This window comes from Bos taurus, chromosome 3 (assembly GCF_002263795.3).
Source record: "Bos taurus isolate L1 Dominette 01449 registration number 42190680 breed Hereford chromosome 3, ARS-UCD2.0, whole genome shotgun sequence".
Taxonomy (NCBI): Eukaryota; Metazoa; Chordata; class Mammalia; order Artiodactyla; family Bovidae; genus Bos; species Bos taurus.
Genome location: NC_037330.1, coordinates 83,859,377 through 83,886,192, shown reverse-complemented (window position 1 = coordinate 83,886,192; position 26,816 = coordinate 83,859,377). Strand labels below are relative to the sequence as shown.

Sequence of the window (26,816 nt, the reverse complement as noted above, 5' to 3'; positions counted from 1 at the left end):
GCAAAGCTCTGGTAATTTTCACTGTATGAGTTATCCTATTATGATAAGAAATAACTGTAAAAAGGAAAAATAAATCTTTTTCACGAATATTTGCTTGTAAGATGAAAAGTTAGAGTTATGAAATGTTCTAGTGTTTTAAAAATTGCAAGGTTAGAGAGTTAATTTTTTAAAGTTACTATTTTGCATTTTATAGCAGGTGGGAAAGATTAAAAGTGCTAATGTATTCAGAGTCCTGAATGAAATTCATGTCAGACCACCTTGTGCTATTTTAGCCTAATGGAATAGCTGCTTTCAGACCTGTAGATATTTCTGAGTGCCACCATTTTTAGGTTTAGAATTTAAATGAGTTCCAAAAGAGCTAAGTATGGATTACATAATAATGTTGCCAAAAAAACCCTGTGTTGAGTAGCTCTTAATATGCTGTCCGGTTAGAGAAATCATGGCTAAGTTCCTAAACTTGTGGTTTAGGAAGCTTTATTGCATTAAGTTTTCAAGTTGTAAACCTAGCAATATACTTACAGAGTAAAATGCAGTGAGTAGCTGATAGATAATTGAGAAAAATTGATGTTTATATTACCGAATGAAGAAAAGAAACATTTTACTTTACCCTCAAAAGAAGTTTTTGGGACTTGAGCAGGGAATGGAGAAGTAGCATTGAATCCAAAAACTAGAATATTCTATAACTCAGTATGCTTTTTAATGTGCAGTCTTTCAAAATAATTTTTGCTTTATTCTTTGGAACTTTTGAGCAGTTGGTTTGCTTAGTTTCAGAGGGAGTAGAAAAATGAATGTAAGAAATGTCTGTTCAGGGAGACAAATGTGTAAATAACTCTCAGTTGTTTGAGGATAAATGAAATATATGTTTTAGCAGAGATACAAATAAACTCATCATATGGCAGATGAAAAACTCATTCTGACAGAGGGAAATGGAGAATTCACAAAGAAATAGGTATTTGTACTAAACATGGTAAAGGAGAAGGATTTTGATAGAGGGAATGAGATCAACAGGAAGAAAAAAAATTAGAAAAGGGATACAATCATGAAAATACTTGGAGCTTTGGTGGAACATCATGAGTCTCGTGTGTCTAGACTTCTGTCTTATTGGAGCGGATGGTAGTTGGAAGTCAAAGTAAAAAAGAGAGTTTGGGGCAAATTATGGAAGTCCTTCAATGTGATTCTATCAAACTTACATTTTATTACATAGGCTGTAGGAATCCATTGATGTTTATTTTCCTTCTATAGACAATATTTTAAGTGCATTTGAAATTAAGATAAAAGTGTAAAATCATCCAGAGCTATGGTCTTTCTTTTTCTAACTTCTCTTCCAACCCCTTCCCATAGGCATGTATAGTTTTTATATAGTTGTAATTTATATATGGAGAAGGCAATGGCAACCCACTCCAGTACTCTTGCCTGGAAAATCCCATGGACGGAGGAGCCTGGTAGGCTGCAGTCCATGGGGTCGCTAGGAGTCGAATACGATGGAGCGACTTCACTTTCACTTTTCACTTTCATGCATTGGAGAAGGAAATGGCAACCCACTCCAGTGTTCTTGCCTGGAGAATCCCAGGGACGGGGGAGCCTGGTGGGCTGCCGTCTATGGAGTCGCACAGAGTCGGACATGACTGAAGTGACTTAGCAGCAGAAGCAATTTATATATACATATCATGAGATCTAAAGATAGATAGATAGATAGAAGCTAATGTGAGTAGTCAACTAAATATAGGCAGGAAAACCTACTAGGACTCTCTTGTCTTCATGCTGGTAAGTAATGAGGAAGGCTTATGCCAGGTCACCAGTGAGAAGGGAGAAAAACTAAGAGAAGGTAAGACTTAATCTGAGCTCTCCTGAATTCCAGCTGATATTGGAGTGCATTTCATCGGGGTTCCATTACTGATTATTTTTCCAAAAATAGGTATCAGTCAAATCATTTCAAATTCGAGTCACTTGTGATGGTGACAGTTTGAAATAATCCATCAGTTTCTCTGCTTGTGTTCAGAACAGCATTTATCAAGCCTCTAGTGAGCCCCTTTAGCTAATTAACCTCTTGATATGAATTTTGCAATCAAGGCCTAATTAGAGCTTTTTTCCATATGTTTTGTGCATCTTAGGAGAAGCTTCAGGGATTTATGTGAAAAGTATAATACCTGGCAGCGCCGCATATCACAATGGTCAGATTCAAGTGAATGACCAGATAGTTGCTGTAAGTAACTGCCCTCTGTTACAGGATTGAATCAAGTTGAGGGAGGGGGGAGTTATCATTATTATAATATATATGCAATGGAAATGGCTTAATATAGTTTTATAATGTTTTAAAAAATTGAGTTTGTACAGTGAAATCTTATCAATTTGGACTCTCATGGTCCTTAATTTTTTTAGTTAAAAACTTTTTTTTAATTGAAGTGTAAGGTGATTTGCAGTGTTGTGCCAATCTCTGCTGTATAGCAAAGTGACTCTGTTTTACACACATATATATATACATTCTTTTTTAATATTCTTTTCCACTGTGGTTCATCCCATGAAATTGGATATTGTTTTCCATATTATACAGTAGTTATTTATCCATTCTAATTTTTTTTTTAACTGCCTGTGAAGAATGGAGTCATTAATGGTTTTGGTAGGGGAAAAAAATACTACATACATATGTATATTATATAATATGCATACACATATATTTGAAAGATTCTCTAACATTCTCCTAGAAAACACTTTTCAAGCACCTCTTTGTGTTCTTTAAATTCATCAATTTTATATGTAATTAATAGACCATTTACTGGAACTATTTATCATTGTGAAAGTAGTTTTTCTATTAACAGTAATTAAAAAAAATTTTTTAATTGAAGGATAATTGCTTTAGAATGTTATGTTGGTTTCTGTCATCACATGAATCAGCCATAGGTATACATATGTCCCTTCCTTCTTACATAGTAATTTTGAGGATATACAGAATTGAGATATTCTATGTATGTGAGAATATAGTCATTGCTTTTCATCAATTGAGATTGGTATTTCCTCCATTTAGTAGAAATTAGTTTAATTTTACAGTTTATTTTCATAATAATTTTGAAGCAGGTAGACACACATTTAATTTAGTGATTCAATTAGAAACAAATGTTGGTATAATTTGAATGTTTGTCCTTCAAGTCCATCTAAGGAAGCCCCTTTCATGACCCTTGGCTTTCCAGTATTGGCTTAAGAAATGTTGCTGGAATTGACCATTTGGGGACTGGTGATAAAACTTTGGAGAAAATCTTAGGGAAAAAGTTAAGCAGTGGTTTGACTAGCTTGAAGAAGATTGAGTGAGGAGACCTACTAGTTCTGTTGGACTTAAGAGTGTGATTCCCTGGAGCAAAGAGATGAAGTTTCCAGAGCCCTGAAGACAAGGGGTCTTCAAAATATGGACTCATTTTCCACTCTACCTTCATTGGCTGAGCAGCTGCTAAGAACAAAGACTGCATCTCTTGATTCCTGGCAAACAAATGCAACTTTGCTCCACAAATTGGTTGCTTCTCTGAGGTACCCACCTGTACATTTGGGGAGAAACTTCAGGAACAAGGTGAGGAGCAGCAGTCCTTCAATGAGACTGGAGAGATCCTAGGAAAAAATCTGTCATGAAGGAGGCAGTGAGTGGGTCAAGTAGAGGAGGTGGCTGTTAAGATGACTAGGAAGCTGGAGAGACAGAAGAAATGCTTGAAGAAGGAAAAGAGAGGGCTGGCTGCAGTTGCCCTGCCATCTTCAGAAAGCAGTAGTATCCCAGAGGAGTGTGAGGAGACAAGAGAAAGACCCAAAAAGAAGAAAAACCAAGAGCCCCAGGAGGCTCTCAGAAGAATGGAATGGAAGACTCTTCTGTCTCCTTCTCCAAACTCAAGAAGAAGAAACCTTTTTTCCAAGGAGGAGCTGCTAGTGATCTTGAAGAAACAGCTGGCAGTAGAAGTCTTTCCAAGAAGAAGAAAACTTTCACCAAAGAAGAACCAGTTAGTGACCCTGAAGAGTCAGGAAGCAAGAGAGTCCCAAGGAAAAGAGGAAATTGTCTTCCAAGGAGGAGCCACTCAGCAGTGGACCTGAAGAGGTTACTGCCAGCAAGAGCAGTAACTCCAAGCAAAAGCAAAAGCTCAGAAAGCTCCCCCAGGAAAATCAGAATGGACATCTCCCTAGTGGGGCATAATTTGCAGAGATATTTCACAACCCATTGTCTAGAGCCCAATAAAAACAAAAACAAAACAAACCCCCTCCAAAACAAAAAGAATGTATGTCTGGACTTGATTGAGATTAGTAAATGCCTTCTTTCACATGCTTTTTAAAAATACTGGAAAGCCTAATGGAGGGAGATTAGATCCTTCTGGAAAATATCACACAGTGTTAAATGGTACAGGGGTGAAGTATTAGATGGTCCTTTCAACTTTAGTGATAATGGCTTCTATTAATACATCTTGAGAGCTGTGTATAAAGTGCCACATTTTATGGCACTTTGAATGTTGAATAGCATCGGAGACTAAGATCCATTGCCTCTTTCAGGCTATAAGTCAAATGTATGACTTAGGAATACAGGTTTCAGTTTGCTTTCTAGTTTCTCAGGAAGTTTGTCAGCATGTTTTACTACTAAATTTGCATTCAAAAGAAGCTAACTTGAAACCTCTGTTTAATATATCTCTTAATGTTGTAGGTTGATGGTGTGAATATTCAGGGTTTTGCCAACCAGGATGTTGTTGAAGTGTTACGAAATGCAGGACAAGTGGTACACCTAACCCTAGTTCGAAGGAAAACATCCTCGTCTGCTTCTTTACATGAAGGGCCCTCAGACAGAGGTAATTAATTCCACTGTCCCTCCTCCAACCTTGCAGTCTGGGTTTAGAAGAATAACTCAATTATGATGTTCTGTAAGTCTGGGAAGGAAAAACTGCCTACCTTATGTAACCCAGTGATGGAGAAGTGAATCAGCTCATTTATGCATTGAAGAAGAGTTTCCTTTGCCTATTATAATATGCCAGTCCAAATGTTAGAACGTGAACCCTGATATGCATTAATCTCTGACAGCGTCTCTAAATGGAGATGGAAATCATTTTCCCCAAAAGCTTTCAAATTTCATTTATTACTTGCATTTAAATAGTAAAGCTTTGCCAACCTTTGTTCCAGAGGCTCTCATTTGTCTAATGCTTTGACATTTTGCAAACTTCAGGTTTCATATTACTTCTAATATTTGATTCTAATATTTCTTGATTTACTCTGTGAACTATAGCAAGAGAAAATAAAACATGGATTTCTGTCAAGGACACTTTGATTTATAAAATGATATTGTTATTTTGATTATAAGAATAGTAGATTTATGGAACAAATACATAATCTATGCATGCCAATTTTTAATTGTCAACTTACAGATAGATCAACAAATTTGGTAATTATGGGAACACATTCAATTTAAGTTGAATGACTACTTACATAACTAGTGAGTAGGAAATAGTTTCACTAGAATTTGTCAGAAGTTGAGTACATTTTTTTTTCATTCTCTGAAGATATATTATTATATTCTGGAAACTTTTGCTTTCAACTGATATTGAATTATATTGATATTTACATTGGAACTTTTAAAGTTTTATATGATAGTGGAAATTTTACTGCTGAAAGATAGACGCCCTGTCAACTGCACTGTATGTGTGAAATTTAAAATTGGTTAAATAATACAAATTGTACATATGCTATATTGACCTTAAAAGGTTTGCATAAATATTTATACCAATATAATAATTTTCAGCATCTCTAATAGAACCCTTGGCTTTAGTCTGCTGTATCAAATGAACTGTGTCATCTGTGAATCAGCAGTTCTTTACTGGGCATGCCTACATTTTAAATTTATATTGCTATAGGTTTTGACCCTAAATCTGCACTTCTTTCATGGTTTGGGCGTCCTTCCTATGTGTTTCATACACATAGTGCCCTTTGAAGAGCACTTTGCTGGAGCATTTATCATACTACGTTGTGGCCATCTGTTTTGTGTGTGGCCACTGTAATGTAGGGGAGTGGTATGTCTCTATCCACTGCCCCATCTAACACATCTCTGTGTGCCTTCTTTATAGGCAGCAGTTAAGTCTATTTTACTGAAATGGACTGCACAGCTTCTAGCTCTTGAGTGATACCTTCCCCTGCCATTCAAAAATCTTACCTTTTCTCCTCTAAACTCTTTTTATTTGCGTACCTTGTGTATACTTATTTGTGTATCAATTTGCATACTATTTGTAACACACAAACAATCGTGTATTGCTTTGTACTTTGCACTCTGCCTAGTGTGTAACTCTTCTCCCCAAGCTACATCAGCAGCGTCTGGCTGGCATTTGTTTTACTGGCGCTGGGCTGTACATTCAGTGTGTATTAAAAGACGAATGTTCTAAAAAATCCTATGGAACTTCCTTGGTGGCGCAGTGGATAGGAATCTGCCTGCCAATGCAGGAGACACAGGTTTGATCCCTGAACTAGGAAGATTCCACGTGCTGTGGAGCAGCCAAGCCCATGTACTGCAACCACTGAAGCCCTGCGACGACTGAGCCCACATGCACAATGACTGAAGCCCGAGTGTCGGGCCTGTGCTCCACAACAAGAGAAGCTACCGCAAAGTACTACAATGAAGAGTAGCCCCTTTCCATCACAACCAGAGAAAGCCCGCATGCAGCAACAAAGATCCAGTGCAACAACAACAACAAAAAAAGTGTGGTTTAAAATGTCATATTAAGATCTTAAGGTCATATTAAGTTTCATGTAGGAACTTTTAACTTATTTTTTTAACTTTTTATTGTAAAAATGTTTGAACACACAGGAAAATTGGAAAATGATATGAAAAATAACCACAGAATCCATCATCTAGATTTCAGCAGTTAACTTAGCCATGTTTACTTCATCTATTCAGCTTTTTCTGAGCCATTTAAGACTGAGTTGTAGATATCATTAGTCCTACATACTTCAGTGTACAGCTTCTAAAAATAGCCATGATATCATTATCCAGAGAAAATTAATAGTAATTACCTAAACTCAGCAGTGGCCACAGGACTGGAAAAGGTCAGTTTTCATTCCAATCCCAAAGAAAGGCAATGCCAAAGGATGCTCAAACTACCGCACAATTGCACTCATCTCGCACGCTAGTAAAGTAATGCTCAAAATTCTCCAAGCCAGTCTTCAGCAATACATGAACCGTGAACTTCCAGATGTTCAAGCTGGTTTTAGAAAAGGCAGAGGAACCAGAGATCAAATTGCCAACATCCACTGGATCATGGAAAAAGCAACAGAGTTCCAGAAAAACATCTATTTCTGCTTTATTGACTATGCCAAAGCCTTTGACTGTGTGGATCACAAGAAACTGTGGACAATTCTGAAAGAGATGGGAATACCAGACCACCTGACCTGCCTCTTGAGAAACCTATATGCAGGTCAGGAAGCAACAGTTAGAACTGGACATGGAACAAAAGACTGGTTCTAAATAGGAAAAGGAGTACGTCAAGGCTGTATATTGTCACCCTGCTTATTTAACTTATATGCATGAGAAACTATATATCATGAGAAATGCTGGGCTGGAAGAAGCACAAGCTGGAATCAAGATTGCCGGGAGAAATATCAATAACAATAATCCCAATAACTGGGATTTTCCAGGCAAGAATACTGGAGTGGGTTGCCATTTCCTTCTCCAGGGTATCTTCCCAACCCAGGGATCAAACTCGGGTCTCCCACATTGTAGTCAGACGCTTTACCGTCTGAGCTACCAGGAGATTTATTTACTTATTTAGTTTTTTGGCCATGCTGGGTCTTCATTGTTGGACACAGGCTTTCTCTAGTTGCAGTGAGCAGGGGCTCCTCTTTGTGGCAATGTGCAGGTGTCTCAATGTGGTGGCTTCTCTTGTTGTAGAGCACGAGCTCTAGGTGCAAGGACTTCAGTAGTTGCACCACATGGTTCCAGTAGTTTTAGATCGCCAGCTCTAGAGTGCTGGATCAGTAGTTGTGACATATGGGCTTAGTTGCTCTGCTACATGTGGAATCTTCCCGGACCAGGGGTTAAACCAGTGTCCCTTGCATTGCAAGGCAGATTTGTAACCACTGGGCCACTAGGGAAGCCTGAGTTCAATATTTTTGTAGGAATACTTTGTAAGTCACTTGTAGTTATTTATGCATGCAGGTCAATCTGTATGCAGGTTAAAAGCAAAAGTTAGAACTGGACATGGAACAACAAACTGATTCCAAATCAGGAAGGGAGTACATCAAGGTTGTACATTGTCACCCTGTTTATTTAACTTGTATGTAGAGTACATCATGTGAAATGCCAGGCTGGATGAAGTACAAGCCAGAATCAAGATTGCCGGGAGAAATATCAATAACTTCAGATATGCAGATAACACCACCCTTATGGCAGAAAACAAAGAAGAACTAAAGGGCCTCTTGATGAAAGTGAAAGAGGAGAGTGAAAAAGTTGGCTTAAAACTCAACATTCAGAAAACTAAGATCATGGCTTCCAGTCTCATCATTTCATGGCAAATAGATGGGGAAACAATAGAAACAGTGAGAGACTTTTTTGGGGGGCTCCAAAATCACTGCAGATGTTGACTGCAGCCATGAAATTAAAAGATGCTTGCTCCTTGAAAGAAAAGCTATGACCAACCTAGACAGCATATTAAAAATCAGAGACATTATTTTGCCAACAAAGTTCCATCTAGTCAAAGCTATGGTTTTTCCAGTGGTCATGTATGGATGTGAGAGTTGGACTGTGAAGAAAGCTGAGCACCAAAGAATTGATGCTTTTGAACTGTGGTGTTGGAGAAGACTTGACAGTCCCTTGGAAATCAGTCCTGTTTATTCATTAGAAGGACTGATGTTGAAGCTGAAGCTCCAATACTTTGGCCACCTGATGCAAAGAACTGACTCATTGGAAAAGACCCTGATGCTGGGAAAGATTGAAGGCGGGAGGAGAAGGGGACGACAGAGGATGAGATGGTTGGAAGGTATCACCGACTCGATGGACATGAGTTTGAGCAAGCTCCAAGAGTTGGTGACGGACAGGGAAGATTGGTGTGCTGCAGTTGAGGGAGTCGCAGAGTCGGACATGACTGAGCGACTGACTGACTGAACTGTGGTTATTTTAAAATAACCTAAAATGGTTCTGGCGGGCTTCAGTCCATGGGGTCGCAAAGAGTCAGACACGATTGTGTGACTAACACAACAAAATGGTTCTTATACAACCTTTCTTGTGTTTAAGATAGAGTAATTGACATTCTTGAGATTGAAAGCTTAGCTAAGAAAAGAACCTCTGCAACCATAGGAATTATCTCCCTTTTCCTTCTCATTCTCAAGCTTACTTCTGTATGCTGCTGCTGCTGCTAAGTCACTTCAGTCGTGTCCGACTCTGTGCGACCCCATAGATGGCAGCCCACCAGGCTCCCCCATCCCTGGGATTCTCCAGGCAAGAACGCTGGAGTGGGTTGCCATTTACTTCTGTAGTTATTTGTTAAACTCATGATGACATCATGCCAGAACCAAAATTGCCCAAAACAGTGGAATTGGCTTATGCTTATCTTGCTCCCTGCCCACCACAGCAGTGAGAACTATGGCCCCCAGGGTTCCCCTCCTCCCCCACTCCCCAAGGCTGTATTGTCATCCTGCTTCGTCATAAACTTTACCTTGCTTTTTTCTTCTTGTTGCCTAGTTCCTTGTTGTTCACTTGTTCAGTTGCTCAGTCATGTCCTACTCTTTGTGACCCCATGGACTGCAGCATGCCAAGCTTCCATGTCCTTCACCATCTCCCGGAGTTTGCTCAAACTCATGTCCATTGAGTCGGTGATGCCATCTAACCATCTCATCCCCTGTGGTTCCCTTGTCCTCCTGCCTTCAATCTTTCCTAGCCTCAGGGTCTTTTCTAATGAATCGGCTCTTTGCATCAGGTGGCCTAATTCTACAAGTGTGTTTTCTAAAGAATTGAGCCATTATCACAAATGGCATTTTAAATAAAGGAATAAAATGTGTAGTTACCTGAGATGTTTGTAATAAGGTTGTGAAATGGAAGAACTGGAGTGAAATAAGCTTACTTAAATATGATCTTCATCTGATAGTGATTCAAATTAACAATTCCTATTTTAGGAACTGTGGTAGAACCACCAAAAACACCAGCCTTGTTTCTGACTGGAGCAGTGGAAACGGAAACTAATTTGGATGAAGAGGAGAAAACTGAAGAAAGAATGGAGGATCTAAAAAATGACAACATGCAAGCCTTAGAAATACTGGGTAGGCACAAAGCATTCAATTCAAAGCAGTCACAGTAATTTGACTTTATCATTTGTTAACCATTTTCTCTCTTTATAGTTAACATAATGTGACGAATTTTAGAGGCATTTTTGAAGATATAAAATAAGATATTCTTAATATCAGGATCTTAACACTTATGGCAGTTGAGAATAAGCATATTTTTGTTTAATCACTGTTTAATTATGTTGATTTTGAATACATTTTTATTAGTGTGATGATGTCAGCATTTTTTATTACTGCATAGTTTAGCTTGTGTATTAACATTGATATAGGTATCTGTATACATATAGTAATATTTCCTTTTCACCATAACAATAGTGTATACATTTTTATATATTTTGCCAAATTTCCCAGTTGCTATATATTTATTGTTTAATTTTCTTTTTAATTGATGAGTACCTTTACCTTTGGGCTTTGTTGTGTTTCCTTTGCTACTCTAGTTGGCTCTGTTCCGCACGCATTTTCAGTCAAAATCTCACTCAGTTCCCTGTACAAAGGCATTCAGGAAAGGCTTGCCAGTTGAATGAAATGGAATGCTTAAACTTCATCCATGTCCAGAGACGCTTTGACTTTTGGCTTTGATTGTCTTCTGTCAGGAAAGGAGGGCCTGAAGGAAGGAGTAAACACTTCAGTCAAATTTCAAAACTTCATATTGTTTGGAAATTTAGGTTGTTCTTTTTGATCCAAGTAAATTGCAGTTAATTTTTTCTATTTAAATTCATGTGAGTTCAGATAGGTGAACCGTGAATTATCAAGTGAAAATCAAATACTTTCTAAAGTTAGAAATATGGGTTTTCCTGATGGTCCAGTAGTTAAGACTGTGCCTTCAGTGCATGTGGCACAGGTCTGATCCCTGGTCAGTGAACTAAGATACTACATGCCACGAGGCTCAGCATAAAAGAAAAAAAAAAAAAAAAAAACCGTAAAAAAAAAATAAAGTGAGAAATATTTTTAGAAATATCTTTTTTTTTAATTTTATTTTATTTTTAAACTTTACAATATTGTATTAGTTTTGCCAAATATCGAAATGAATCCACCACAGGTATACCTGTGTTCCCCATCCTGAACCCTCCTCCCTCCTCCCTTCCCATACCCTCCCTCTAGATCGTCCCAGTGCACCAGCCCCAAGCATCCAGTATCGTGCATCGAACCTGGACTGGCGACTCGTTTCATACATGATATTATACATGTTTCAGTGCCATTCTCCCAAATCTCCCCACCCTCTCCCTCTCCCACAGAGTCCATAAGACTGATCTATACATCAGTGTCTCTTTTGCTGTCTCGTACACAGGGTTATTGTTACCATCTTTGTAAATTCCATATATATGTGTTAGTATACTGTATTGGTGTTTTTCTTTCTGGCTTACTTCACTCTGTATCTGCTCAAAGGATCAATCTCACTCCTTTTTTTTTTTTTAATGAGTGTATATAATTTCAGTTAGAGAGACCAAATTCTTCCAACTGTTATGATGTTAACTCTTTTTGCTGTAGGGGCAGACCCGTTTTCCCTCTTCCTTTCTAGTTTCTTTGGTTGGTCTAATAATTACATTAACATAAGAAAGAGTAACACAGGAGAAACACACACTTTCTATGTGTAGGAGTCCCATAAAAATGTGAGCCCTTAAGGGCAAGTTGGGCAATTGAGGCTTCTATGCTATCCTGAGCTAAGGAATGGGATTGGGGCCTGGGCCTTCCAATGGGAGGAGTAATTTACAGGATGATAAGAAGAGCAGATGTTTGATAATTAGAAGTTTGCCCAGCTATGCAGATAGGTTTTTCAGATTAAACAAATTGTCTCTGGTGTGATATATATATACAATGAAATGTTGTGTGCTTAGTTGCTCAGTCGTGCCTGACTACGATGCCATGGACTGTATCCCTCTAGGCTCCTCTGTCCTTGGAATTCTCCAGGCATGTGTGCTGTAGTGGGTAGCCATTCCCTTCTCCGTGGGATCTTCCTAACCCAGGGATCGAACCCTGGTCTCCTGTGTTACAGGTGGATTCTTTCCCATCTGAATTACCAGAGAAGCCCACAATAGAATATTACTCAGCCATTAAAAAGAATTAAATAATGCTATTTGCAGCCATGTGGGTGGACCTACAGAGTGTCCTATTGAGTGAAGGAAGTCAGAGAAGTAGACATATCATATGACATCCGTTATATGTGGAATCTAAAAGGAAATGATACAAGTGAACTTATAAAACAGAAACAGACTCACAGACTTGGAGAATGAGGTTGTGGGGATGGGGCTGGGGGGAAAGTTGAGGGGAAGGGATAGTTATGGAGTTTGGGATGGATGTGTACACACTGCTATATTTAAAATGGATAACCAACAAGGACCTACTGAATATAGTACATGGAACTCTGATCAGTGTTATGTGGCAGCCTGGATGGGAAGGGAGTTTGGAGGAGAATGTATGGCTGAGTCTGTTCTCTATTCACCTGAAACTGTCACAGCTTTGTTAATTGGCTGCGTGCTTAGTGTGTGCTTGATCACTCAGTCATGTCCAGGTCTTTTTAACTCCATGGACAGTAGCCCACTAGGCTCCTCTATCCATGGAGTTTTCCAGGCAGGAATGCTGGGGTGGGTTGCCATTCTCTACTCCATAATCAGCTATACCCCAATATAAAATAAACATTAAAAAAAAAAAAACCTCTAGGAGGGTCTGGTTATACAGGGGGTCCTCCACAATATTGTGGGAAAAAAAAAGTTGTCTCTGGTTATAGCTCTCTTTCTGGTACAGGTTCCCTAGCTAAATTCCTTTAGGTAGTTAAGGGAGGGATGAACGTTTTTCCTGAGTCTGCTGGATCTTGGCTGTCTTTAGTTCAAAACAATCCACATTCCAAGGTGGCAGTGGTTGGCATATTCTTTGTTGCCTATGAAATAATTGTGTCAGATCATCTTAATATTCACTTTTTGTGTGGGATCATTTTGTGTTGCCTAGAATTTATTGAGCTGCTGAAAGTAATCTCTTTCCTCTGCTACATAGGCCTTTGTTCTCTGCTTTAAAACTCAGGACTGTGATTTCATTGTATGACTGAGGTAAAAATAAACTCAAAAGAATTGTAGGTGAAATAAACATCTTATACATGCGTATAAAATTTCTTTAGATATCATGTTTTTAAGCTTACAGGTCAACCAACACATTACAAATTTTTTTAAATTAGCCTACCACATAAGAAACTGGTGTCTGTGAGAAATTTAATAGAACTCTTGATGTAATTTCTTATGGAAGTGCTAATAGAGTAGGCACAGAGGTGCAGCACCCACATGAAGGATATTTTGTTTTTAATAGGGTCTTTAGTTAGCCTCGAAATGGAATCTAGCACATCAGTTAATGCAGTTACTTTGTGGATATTCTTTTGTAAATCTAGTAATATAAGTTCTTTGGTGTTCATTAGTCTTAGTTTCTGATTTTTGAGGTTAGTCTGTTTTACTTAATGATTTGTACTATGTAATTAAGCATTATATGCATCTGAGATTAGATGTCTGCGGAAGGCTTGAAAAAGCTGATCTTGCAAGTTATGTTTGATTTTAGACAGATGGTTATATCAGTTGTGGTAAGTGTTCTGTGACTTGTCCACTCTTGTGACACAATTGAGTTTTTCTTAAAGAAAAAAGGTGGAGATCTGTTTATTGTCTGCTACCACTGTGGCTCTAAATTGAAATTATAGTTTTAGTACTTTGATTTTTGTCTATTAGGTATTATTCAGACTGCAAACTGCATTGAGCTTCTGGCTAAGGTCATATGGAGGATAAGCAGGACACTTAAAATCTGTCTTCACTTTTAAAAATCATCTGACCTATGCAAAAAAGGCAGTACTCCCCTTAAGTAAGAAAATCATAAAGGTATGATAACCACATAGCCACAAATGACCAAAGTAAAACCAAAGTTTTTGTTACATTAAAGCTCATGCAACTCATTGGTTGAATTAAATCAGACAAACTTTTCTATCCACCCAAGTAAAAAGCTTGAATGGGTCATGTTGGTGTGCCTTGTTGATAGTAAAGATATCTTGATAGGTTTTTACACTTTTGTGGGTGAGTGGAAGGTACTACGCTGAAGTGATTAACATTCACCTTAAATTTTTCTTTGTCCTAACATAGCATAAAGCAAAGCCAGATACATTTTACTTATAAACCACAGGATGTTTACATATTAACTGTATAATTCAGATTTCATTGATAACTTATCATTTCCTTTTCTGTTTAAAATATTCCTTAACAGCAGAAGCCCTATGCATAGTTTGGTTACCACCAGTTTTATACATGTCTTATAAGTCACCTCTGATTAACTTTACCTAAATAGACCTAAGTTAATACACTTTCCTTTTTATTCATTTCCCTTTTACTTACTCAAACTGTGCTGTTATGGAAGAATTCAGTAGTTTAGTGGGTTTAACTCACAGTAGCTTCAACTTTTTTTTTTTAATCCAGAAAAAGCCCCAGACTCTCCAGAAAATGAGCTGAAATCCAGATGGGAAAACGTACTGGGCCCTGATTATGAAGTAATGGTATGTTAAAATCTTCTAATAAAAAACACTCATGTCTCATTCTATGTCATGCTTCTAATGGCACAATTGAAAGAAATGGGAGACTCAAAGAGTAACCAGCCTGCCTTTATTTTTTCTTCCTGTGTTTTTTTTCCCTGTTGGATCAATTAATTAATTTTATTTTTTCATTTTAGACTGCAAGAACAGTTAAGGACTGCAGACAAGTTTCAGTTACAATTAACAAACACTCAGTTCATGTTGAGACCATTTAAGTTAACAATAGGCTGAAAAATGTTAGGAGAGAGAGGGCTTGCCTTTAAATTTATAACCTGTATCAGCTGCTTAAAATTGCTGGCATTTTTATGATTGCTTTTATGATCTGTTTGTTTTATTGTACACTGAAAGGGCTGTGGATATTAGTCCTATGTTTCACAAAGAATGTTACAGTTTTATGAGAAAAATGAAAGAATGATTATCAAATGTATTTGGGAGAACAGGAAGTAATTTAGGTTAGGTTTAAGTTTATAGTGCCAGTGGTCCATTAGACTTCCTTTCACCTGTTATTAGATTCATTGAGTAAAGGATTGATTACATTTCCCCAAATGAATCCACATGAAACCAGAAAGCTGCGCTTAGAAAAGCCTCTGCAGTGCCCATTAAACGTGTTAGTAATAAAGTATTCTATTAAATTTCTATTGTTATTCACATTTTCTTACATATGTTTGTCATTAGTATTTGTTGGCTGGTTGGAGATCTTTTTTTTCTATTCTAGCCATTATCTATTGTCAGACATTTTCCAGTGTCATTAACATGAGTCAAAACAGTTTATACTTTCTCTTCTCGCTAGTTTTGTACTTCCATGTTGATTCTCATGAACTGCTGCTTCTTTACTTTGTAGATTTTGGAGCTATTTTGTCATTAGCCTGCTGCTGCTGCTAAGTCATTTCAGTCGTGTCTGACTCTGTGTGACCCCATAGACGGCAGCCCACTAGAGCAAATGACCTTTCTACAATTTGGAGTGGTTAATATTAAAAATAGTTTGGTGTACCAGCTTTTTTTAATGGTTGGTTTTAAATGAGCTCTTTTTGGTTAAAAATTTATCCTCTTTGGGGCATCCCTGGTGGCTCAGTGGTAAAAAATCTGCCTGCAGTACAGGAGATATAGGAGTACAGGAGACATAGGAGATGTGGGCTCGATCCCTGGGTTGGGAAGATCCCCCAGAGAAAGAGATGGCAACCTACTCTTGCCTGGGAAATCCCATGGACAGAGGAGCCTGGTGGGCTACAGTCCATAGGGTCATAAAGAGTTGGACACAACTGAACACGCACATTATCCTCTTTATAACTACCCTTCCAAATTTAATTTATCACATGATGAGGTCATAACCAAGGGGCTCGAAAGAGGAGACAGAATTTGGAGTTCGAAATTTAAAGTGACAGGGATGAGGCAACAAAAGGAGAAGCCAGGCAAGATGGATGAGTGAATGCGTACATAGAAACGTGCATACCTACCTGCATGCACATGCTCTAGTGTTTCTTACTGTATTTTCTTCCAGAATCTACTTATCTGAAGTGCAGTACTTGTAGAAGATTTAGCTGAACCACTGTTTAACTTATCCCCTCCCTCCAGATGCACTGTATTTTATTAACAACTTACAGATGCAAATCGTCAGTGAAATGTTTTGCTTGCAAGGAATTCGTTTCTGTGGATGTCTACCACTGAAGCTCAAAACAATAGGTTTAGGCCAGGATTAAAAGCTTTCAGGATTCCACCATCTTCCTACCCACCGGTCCAGGTCCTTTGTTTGTGTCCTCGCTGGCTCTTTCTCCTAGGGAAATGGTTTGGGCTTGCTGTGGAAATTCAGGCGCTTCAGTTTTTCCAAACTTCTCTGATTTTAATGACCTTGCAAACTTTGTTTCAAGGCCTAGGTTTAGAAATAAAAATGACCAGAGTCTTGGTTTTGTGAACAGAATAAAATTTTTATGGCTTTAATATAATGGAAGATTAAATTAAAATTTTAGGTGTCATGGATTTTTAAAAATAGTATATGTATTTGCCCATCACCTTCTAGTTCAACTTTTGAATCATTTATGAAAAAAGATTGTTGTGGAGAACAATGACTACAAAAAAGCAAATATTCTCTGAGATTTTATATTGTGTGTTATGGATTTTAGAAACATAGAAAAAAGATTAGATGGAGTTATCAATATATAGGTTTTATACAGATTTTTTTCAGAAAGCCCGGAGAAGGCCATGGCACCCGACTCCAGTACTCTTGCCTGGCCAATCCCATGGATGGAGGAGCCTGGTAGGCTGCGGTCCATGGGGTCGTTAGGAGTCAGACTCGACTGAACAACTTCACTTTCACTTTTCACTTTCATGTATTGGAGAAGGAAATGGCAACCCACTCCAGTGTTCTTGCCTGGAGAATCCCAAGGATGGGGGAGCCTGGTGGGTCGCACAGAGTTGGACACGACTGAGGCGACTTAGCAGCAGCAGCAGCAGGAAGAAATAAAGTTATGCTTTTACAAATATTGACAGTATCTTTTCTTGTAAATTTAGGTTGCTACTTTGGATACACAGATTGCTGATGATGCTGAATTACAGAAATATTCAAAGGTAAGCACATTGTTTAAACTGTTGTCAGTTTTTTGTTGTTAGAAGAACTTTCTCTAAATTCTTGTCAAAGTAACTCGATTAATGCTGTGACCTAAAGTTTTCAGAATTTAATTTTAGAGGTTTTCTGAAAATATAGTAGGTTCTGACTGGTATGAAGTGTGATAGTTAGATGTGCCTGGGAAGAACATAGGCCACTTCAGATGCCCAAATTCCAGGCTTGACTGCTTTGCCCACCTTAAAGGTAGTGTGCAGAGCAGGCTTTGCAGAGTATGTTAGCTTTTCAGATATTATAAGTCCTTTTAAATTGTTTCCCGGACTTCCCTGGTGGTCCAGTGGTTAAGAATCTACCTATCAATGTAGGGGATATGGGTTTGATCCCTGGTCTGGGAAGATTCCACATGCCAGCAGATCAACAAAGCCCATGTACTGTAACTACACTACTGACCCTAACAAATATTCGGTTAGACTGAATATTTGATATTATGTATGCCAACTATAGAAGGCTTAAGGTGATGTTATCTCTGTCCAAGGGAGTCACTGTTTCTTCTAATAAGGAGATACCGTGCGTGTGTGTGTGGATGTGGGTGTGTGTGTGCAGTGAGGCAGAGGTACAGTTCAGGTAAGGTTTGGACTCTCTTGGGTTGCCTTTGCTCCTAACACATGACCTCCAGGTATTCCATTGAGTATGAGGTATTTATCAGTTCTCAGTCCCTGGTGGAACCTGCGAACTCCAAGTGTCCCTCAGTACTTTGGGATTGTAGAAATCTGCTTAGCTCTTCAGGGGTTTCCTGATTAGCCTTCAGCTTGCTGTTAGAACTCGAGATGTCCTTGGAGGAAACCATGCTCTCGCTTAGGCTCAGTTCATCATATAGTTCAGCTTTAGTTAATCTTACATATTCCAAGCCATAAGACCCCATATCATCATTTTCTATACTAAGGAAAAAATATAGTGACCACACTTTGTACATATTAAAGAATGTCATTGTCTTTCTCCAGGCAGAACATGTTCTCTCTCATCTTCATCCCTAGTTCCTTGCCACCAGTCTACTTTTCTTCTTCCTGATCAGCTTCTATGCATTATATCTATTTGCACTGAGTTACTCTGATATAAAGGACAAGGCCACAGCAACCCACTCCAGTACTCTTGCCTGGGGAATCCCATGGATGGAGGAGTCTGGTGGGCTGCAGTCCATGGGGTCTCGGGGAGTCGGACACTACGGAGTGACTTCACTTTCACTTTCATGCATTGGAGAAGGAAATGGCAACCCACTCCAGTGTTCTTGCCTGGAGAATCCCAGGGACGGTGGAGCCTGGTGGGCTGCCATCTATGGGGTTGCACAGAGTTGGACTCGACTGAAGTGACTTAGCAGCAGCAGCAGCACTCTGATATAATGGTGTGGAAAGGTTTTGAATAGAACAGATGTTCAGAACCACCTCACCAGTACATTCAGCTGTTCATTCGTTCATTCATCAAGTATTTATTGATACCAACTCAGTGCCAAGTCCTTCACTGGGTATGGGATTTCAGAAGAGAACAGGAAAAAAAAAAACAAAAACCAATCCCTTCCCTGTAGAACTTATATTTTAGTAGGGGGAGATAGAAAATAAGTAATAAATTATATAGCATAGATGATATGTGCCAAGCAGGAAAAATGAATAAAGAATTCAGGAAAGAATGTGGGTTTGCAATTTTAAATAGGTTGATCAGGAAAAGCCTCATTAAGAAGGTGACATTTGAGGAAATACTTTGGGGGTAAAATAAGCAGCCTAATTTTTCTTCTATATAATACAAACAATAATATCTACATTGTAGAAAGTTACATATAAGTATATTTAATATATGCCCCGGTTAGTATAGCTCAGTGCCAATACATAAGAATCATTCCATAAATGATAGTTTTGTTTCCCAGTTGTATGCTTCTAGTACTTTTAACCTCTGGCCTATTAAAGTCTCCTTTAAAAAAAAAAAAAAAAAGCTGTTTTAAAACATTTAGTTGAAATTGGAGTAGTAAAGAATCCACCTGCCAATGCAGGAGATTCAGGTTTGATCATCCCTGGATTGGGAAGGTTCCCTAGAGGAGGAAATGGCAACCCATTTCAATATTCTTGCCTGGAAAGTTCCATGGGCAGGAGAACCTGGTGGTGGACTATAGTCCAAGGGGTTTCAAAGAGTTGGACACAACTATGTATGCACACACTAGATTATAGCAAAAACTTGGTTTTTAACTTTTTTTTGCACTAGAAGAATTGCACTATTAATCCTCAATAGTGCAATCCTTATTTGCACTATTCTTTTTTTTCATATTTCATTGTTATCTGCATATGTTTACATACTTGTAGTTGGTATACTCATTCTTTTGTATAATATATGTGGCAGAGAAGGGGTGTGTGGTTTTTTTAATGTAACATTATCACGTTTACTTTTTTAAACATTGATTTCTTTATTAAATGTCCACAGTTTATTTTAATGAACTATCATTGAAAAAAACTCTTAAAATTGGAAGTTTGGTTCTTGATTTAGTAGTTTCTACTTTCTCTCTGCAATATGTAAAGAAAACTGGCCTGTCCAAACCCATTTCACACATGAGGATCCTAAAGTTTGTATAAGTTGAATGAGTCACCTCAGATTATACAACTGGATAATATAGTAGCAGAGGCAGCTTGCAGCTTAGAGAGCATTTTTTTCCTTCCTGTAATATTTACAGAGCTCCTACTTCACACCAGACTCTGCGGCCAGCTGTGGGGAGCAGAATACAAAGGGTCCTCTCTCCTGGAGCCTGGGTTCTGGGCCAGGTTTGCTGTGCTGTGTTCGGTCGCTCAGTCATGTCCAACTTTTGTGACCCCCATGGGCTGTAGCCTGCCAGGCTCTTCTGTTCTTGGGGATTCTCCAGGCAAGAATACTGGAGTGGGTTGCCATGCCCTCCTCTGGGGGCTCTTCCCAACCCAGGGATTGAACCCAGGTCTCCTGCATTACAGGCAGATTCTTTACCATATGAGCCACCAGAGAAGCCCAAGAATACTGGAGTGGGCAGCTTATCCCTTCTCCAGAGGATTTTCCTGACCCAGGAATCAAACCAGGGTCTCTTGCATTGCAGGTGGGTTCTTTACCAGCTGAGCTACCAGGGAAGCCCTGGGCTTGGTTTGGGTCATGATAAGAAACAAGTGAAAAATAACCTGAGAAGATAGCTATAAATTGTAAAAGCGATGCAAGGTAGTGATTGTATGAATGATGATGATTTAAGAAGCATAAACAGAATGATGAAAGCAAGTACACTTGGGAAAGAGTTGGCCTGTGGGGGGAATGGAAGTTGTTTTGGAGTGTCCAGGTCAAACTAAATGAGCAGTAGGATGTTTTTAGGTGAGGAAGACAAGGTAGGTAGTCCAGGGCCTTGAGATCCACACTGATAAGCCTGGGCTTTATTCTCAGTGCCAGGTAATACCAGTGGAACATTCTAAGGAGGTTAGTATCATGCTCTGAGATCAAGGCTGTAGGTTTTTCCTCTGTCTTATTAGCTTTCTGATTAGGAAAATCATGTTTCATGACTATTGCTGGTGTTTCTAATTGTTTATCTGTCTTTAGTTGGTCACTCTGGTAACCACTTCATAGCTGAAAGGAATTGTTTTAAGGGATGCAGATTCAGGAAGCATCTCCCTGTATGACAGGCCAGTGTTAATAGAGAAGACTTTCTTTTGAGGTGGATGGAGTTGTAGGGAAAGAGAGAGATGAAAGCACTTTATAGTGGTTTGAGCATTAGCTGAACTGCTTCTAGGAATCTGTTAATCATGACACAAGAACAGTTTTCCCGCATCTGGGGAGACTTGCACTTTTAGGGATGGCTTTCTTGGCAAGTGTTTACTATTAAGATAATCACAGAGCTATGAGGGAGAAGCATTATGCTCATGCCAGTGTCCCTTCTGCCGGCCATCAATTGTAGTACAAAGTGAGCATTAGTAATTAGTGATATCCCTAGTGTGGGCAACAAAAAGACTAGGCCCTGTTCTCTGGCTTTGACAAGACAGACTGACAAATTTCACTTTGTTTCCTTCCTAAATTACTTTCTTGGAGCCAGAGGGCATTAAGATAAGAGTTTGCTCCTCAGTCTGTTTGAGCAAGTAGAATTGTGAAGGCAGTGGAATGTATTGGGCCCCCACTCAGCCACCAGGGGTAGTGTTTTGCTTTAAAGACATTTCTTCAGAATAACTCTATTGGTTAACATCTATTTCCTCCTTTCCATTTTTAGTATGTGGAAACTGAGTGTCAGGTAGGTGAAGTGACTTGCCCAGGATTATACACAGCTTTTGCTCTTCAGTCGCTCAGTTATGTCCATCAGGGGTCTTTGTGAACCCATGGACTGCAGTATGCCAGGCTTCACTGTCCTTCACCATCCCCTGGAGCTAGCTCAAATTCATGTCCATCGAGTCAGTGATGCCATCCAACTATCTCATCCTCTGTCGTCCCCTTCTCTTCCCGTGTTCAATGTTTCCAGCATCAGGGTCTTTTCCAATGAATTGGCTCTTCATTTTAGGTGGCCTAAGTATTGCAGCTTCAGCATCAGTCCTTCTAATGAATATTCAGAATTGATTTCCTTTAGGATTGACTGGTTTGATCTCCTTACAGTCCAAGGGACTCTCAAGAGTCTTTTCAAACCCCACAGTTTGAAAGCATCAGTTCTTTGAGACTCGGCTTTCTTTATGGTCCAACTCTCACATCCATACATGACTATTGGAAAACCATAGCTTTGACTAGATGGACCTTTGTCAGCAAAGTAATGTCTCTGCTTTTTAACATGCTGTCTAGGTTTGTCATAGCTTTTCTTCCAAGGAGCAAGCATCTTTTAATTTCACAGCTGCAGTGACCATCTGCAGTGATTTTGGAGCCCAAGAAAATAAAGTCACTGTTTCTATTGTTTCCCCATGTATTTGCCGTGTAGTGATGGGACCGGATGCCATGATCTTAGTTTTTTGAATGTTGAGTTTTAAGCCAGCTAGTAAATGGCAAAATTTAGAAAACAAATCAGGAGTTATCTGGCTCCTGAGTCTGTGCCATTCTTTATGCTTTTCCTTTTGAGTAGATAATATATGGACGAGACATAAAATCTAAAAGTTTCAGAAGCAAGTACTGCAAAATATGTTTCCCACCCATCCCAGTTCCCTTGTTCTCCCCAGAGGCAACCAGCCACTGTTACCAATTCTTAAGTATGTATTTTATATTCTTAAGTATATAATTTTCTGGCCTCTTTTTGAGTGAATCACATAAGATACAGAATCAAATAACTGTAGTGACAGTGGTTATCTAGTAGGGCAGGTGGCCTATCAGAAACACCAGAGTAGCCTTTTCAAAATAGGCATGCCCTATTTTGTTCCTCCTGACTAATATTCTGATTTTGTAGGTTTGGGGTGAGGTCCCTAAGGGGAACTGTGATTCCCTCCTTGTCTCACTTTATTGAGAATTATTATTCAGGTTTTGCTAGGATGCCTTATGTGTACAGTTGACCCTTGAACAACATGGGTGTGAACTGCATGGATGCACTTATATGCAGACTTTTTTAACGGTACATACTATAGTACTCTGGTCTTCCTTGGTGGCGCTAGTAATGAAGAACATGCCTGCCAATATAGGAGATGTAAGAGACACGGGTTTGAGCTCTGGGTTGGGAAGATCTTTTGGAGCAGAACTTGGCAACCCACTCCAATATTCTTGCCTGAAGAATCATGTGGACAGAGGAGTCTGGCAGGCTACAGCCCATCGGGTCATAAAGAGTAGGACACGACTGAGTGACTAAACAAAAACACTACAGTACTACACCATCCTCAGATATGGAGGGACCTCAGATATGGAGGGCTGACTGCAAGTTATACCCGGCTTTTCAATTGTGTAGAGAGTCAGTGCCTCTAACCCTGAATTATAAATGGTCAGCTATATTCAAGGAGGGAGGGGTTACTTCCTCAAGACAGATGAAGGAGGCTTATGTGAGGATGAACTATACTCTCAAGAATGAGTTTGGAGAAATAAGAACAGTGGATATTCAAGGTGGATGAAATACTGTGAGCAAAGGTAGAAAGAGCCATAAGGGCAGAGTGTTAGTTCAGTTCAGTCGCTCAGTCGTGTCCGACTGTTTGTGACCCCATGAATCGCAGCATGCCAGGCCTCCCTGTCCATCACCAACTCCCGGTGTTCACTCAGACTCACATCCATTGAGTCAGTGATCCAGCCATCTCATCCTCTGTCGTCCCCTTCTCCTCCTGCCCCCAATTCCTCCCAGCATCAGAATCTTTTCCAATGAGTCCACTCTTCACATGAGGTGGCCAAAGTACTGGAGTTTCAGCTCTAGCATCATTCCTTCCAAAGAAATCCCAGGGCTGATCTCCTTCAGAATGGACTGGTTGGATCTCCTTGCAGTCCAAGGGACTCTCAAGAGTCTTCTCCAACACCACAGTTCAAAAGCATCAATTCTTCTGCGCTCAGCCTTCTTCACAGGCCAACTCTCACATCCATACATGACCACAGGAAAAACCACAACCTTGACTAAACGGACTTTGTTGGCAAAGTAATGTCTCCACTTTTGAATATGCTATCCAGGTTGGTCATAACTTTCCTTCCAAGGAGTAAGCGTCTTTTAATTTCATGGCTGCAGTCACCATCTGTAGTGATTTTGGAGCCCAGAAAAATAAAGTCTGACACTGTTTCCACTGTTTACCCATCCATTTGCCATGAAGTGATGGGACCGGATGCCATGATCTTCATTTTCTGAATGTTGAGCTTTAAGCCAACTTTTTCACTCTCTTCTTTTACTTTCATCAAGAGGCTTTTTAGTTCCTCTTCACTTTCTGTCATAAGGGTGGTGTCATCTGTTTATCTGAGGTTATTGATATTTCTCCTGGCAATCTTGATTCCAGCTTGTGTTTCTTCCAGTCCAGTGTTTCTCATGATGTACTCTGCTCCCCAAGTCAGTAGGTGCCCAGTATGCTACTGGAGATCAGTGGAGAAATAACTCCAGAAAGAATGAAGGGATGGAGCCAAAGCAAAAACAATACCCAGCTGTGGATGTGACTGGTGATAGAAGCAAGGTCCGATGCAGAGTGTTAGGTTAGGTGTCAAAAGCTCAAATATCTCTTGGGCCAGACAGGTAACAAATGCTATCTGAAATGAAAAATGGCAGCTGATGCTTGACCTCGGTGTAAGGAAGCTGAAGAGATCTTCAATATACTTCTCTACAGCAGAGTATGTAATGTTTATTTTTTGAACATTCAGAGTTAAAATTTTAATTTTTTTTAGTCCACGCCGTGTGACTTGTGGCATCTTAGTTCCTTGGCCAGGGATTAAATATGGGTCCTTGGCAGTGAAAGCATGGAGTCTTAACCACTGGACTGCCAGGAAATTCCCCAGAATTAAAATTTTAGATAGATGAGAGAAACTAATATAAATCAAGCTCTACTAGGTTGACTGTCTTGCACAACCTCTGCGTGAATATACCTCACTTTGGAGGCCATTGTCCTGTGTTTCATCATTAGTTTAAAAGTTGTAGCCGCATTCTTGGAAAGTTTGTTTTTAATTGGGGTAAATTTACCAAGTCTTTCTACCTAATCTTTAAACATAAATGGTTATGTAATATCTCCAGTGAAAGAAAGAGAGAGAGAGTGTGTGTGTGTATAAGAACTAATCATAGGATCCTTTCTGTTCTATTTTAAGTTCAACTTTTTTGGAAGCCTCCTCCCCATACCACTGACAAAACTATTCCTTTTCAGAAGCTTTTTTTTTTTTTTTTTTAATCCCGGAGCAACATTTATATTCCCACTTGAATACTTTGATATCTTGTTTGAGGGACAAGATAAAATGAATGAACTGCAGCTTGTTTCCTGACTGTTCTCTCCACTCATAGGCTGAAGGCCTCTAGCTTTCTTGATCTCATTTAATCTTCATAATTTTAGCATCTACAGTAAATCACCCAATGGTCACACTTTCCTTGAATTTGTTTCCTTGTACCCTTTACTTGTCATATCAGGATCATGAACATCCTGCTGCTCAATTAACTTTGTCAAGTTAAGTAGGACCCCTTACAAAGCACATTGAATTAGCAGCAAAAAGCATAACGTGCTTTGTGTGTGAAGGCATCAATCATCTGTTGACACCTACTCCTGTCATTTTAGCACTTTCTGCTCTCAGAATTCCGAAAGGGTGGACTACTGAAAGAGACAGATGAAATGGTTGATTTGTTTAGTTGCTAAATGCAGCTGGGACAAGTAATTAAATAGTCCTGCTCCCACAGAGACACCTGGAGCCATGTAACATCAAGTCTCAGAAACCCAGCTGTACTCAGATTTAGATTTAGAACTAATATTAGGTAGGCTTCTTTTAGATTGACAGATTTTGTAAACATCATTTCTGGTTTATCTATTCAGTATGATTGAAGGTGGAGCATGTGTGTTTCATGCAAGCTTCTAGGGAGCATGTGGTATTTACAGATATCTAGGGGAGTAGCCTAGAGGGGCACAGTTCTGCATCTGGTGGGCAGGGGATTCCTTGAGTAAGCTGCTGCTGCTCTGCGGTGCTCCAGCCTGTTCCTGACATCAGCTGTTCCATGGAGAAGGGAAATAGAGCAGGTTTAGTAAGGGGCTTACTTTCATGCATTGGAGAAGGAAATGGCAACCCACTCCAGTGTTCTTGCCTGGAGAATCTCAGGGACGGCGGAGCCTGGTGGGCTGCTGTCTGTGGGGTCGCACAGAGTCGGACATGACTGAAGTGACTTAACAGCAGTAGGGGCTTGGAGGGGAGCCTGGGATCAATTCCCTCCTTAATCCTTCTATTTTTTATGGGGACATGCTATTATACAAGCAGCAAAGATCTCTCTGTGCAGCAATGTCTGTTTTAATTTGGGCACTTATTTCTATGTAGGAATTACTACCACTGTTTACCCTGTTGCTCAAACCAAAAATTTAGCAAATACCTTTTTCACTTACCTTCCATGCAGTCTACCAGCAGGTTCTTTGTAGGGCTGATTCATTCTTATCTTTCGAGTCTCACCTTACATGTCCCCATCTGCGTGAAACCTACTCTGACCAACTTTTCAAAACAGCCATCACGGTTGTGTCTGATGTCCTGACATTGATTAGCTCCTTCATAGCACTTACCACAGTAATTTGGGGTTTATATTTCACTTGTTTCTTGGTGTATTGTTCGTTGACTTATTTCATTTTGCTTGAGTCTGCTTGCTTTCTTGCTTGTTTATATTATCTGTCTTCTACACTAGATGTTAGTACCATAGGATAGAGACTGTGGGATCTTCCCAGAGCAGGGGTTGAACTGGTGTCCCCTGCATTATGAGGTGGATTCTTAATCACTGGACCACTGAGGAAGCTCCATGATATTTATTTTTTAATATTTATTTATTTGTTTAATTGCTAAATAAAAAATAAATTCATTTATTATTTATAA

General features: G+C 39.3%; 1 protein-coding gene across 5 annotated transcripts in view; it reads left to right on the top strand.

Annotated features, from left to right (window-relative positions):
• The window catches only part of PATJ (PATJ crumbs cell polarity complex component), a 381,060-nt gene that overhangs the window by 49,963 nt on the left and 304,281 nt on the right, over positions 1–26,816 (top strand). For all 5 annotated transcript variants that reach the window (XM_024989559.2, XM_024989560.2, XM_024989558.2 and 2 more), the window contains 5 exon segments: positions 2,112–2,203; positions 4,664–4,805; positions 10,105–10,248; positions 14,709–14,785; positions 17,327–17,383. In XM_024989559.2, coding sequence (XP_024845327.1) covers positions 2,112–2,203; positions 4,664–4,805; positions 10,105–10,248; positions 14,709–14,785; positions 17,327–17,383 — 512 coding nt within the window.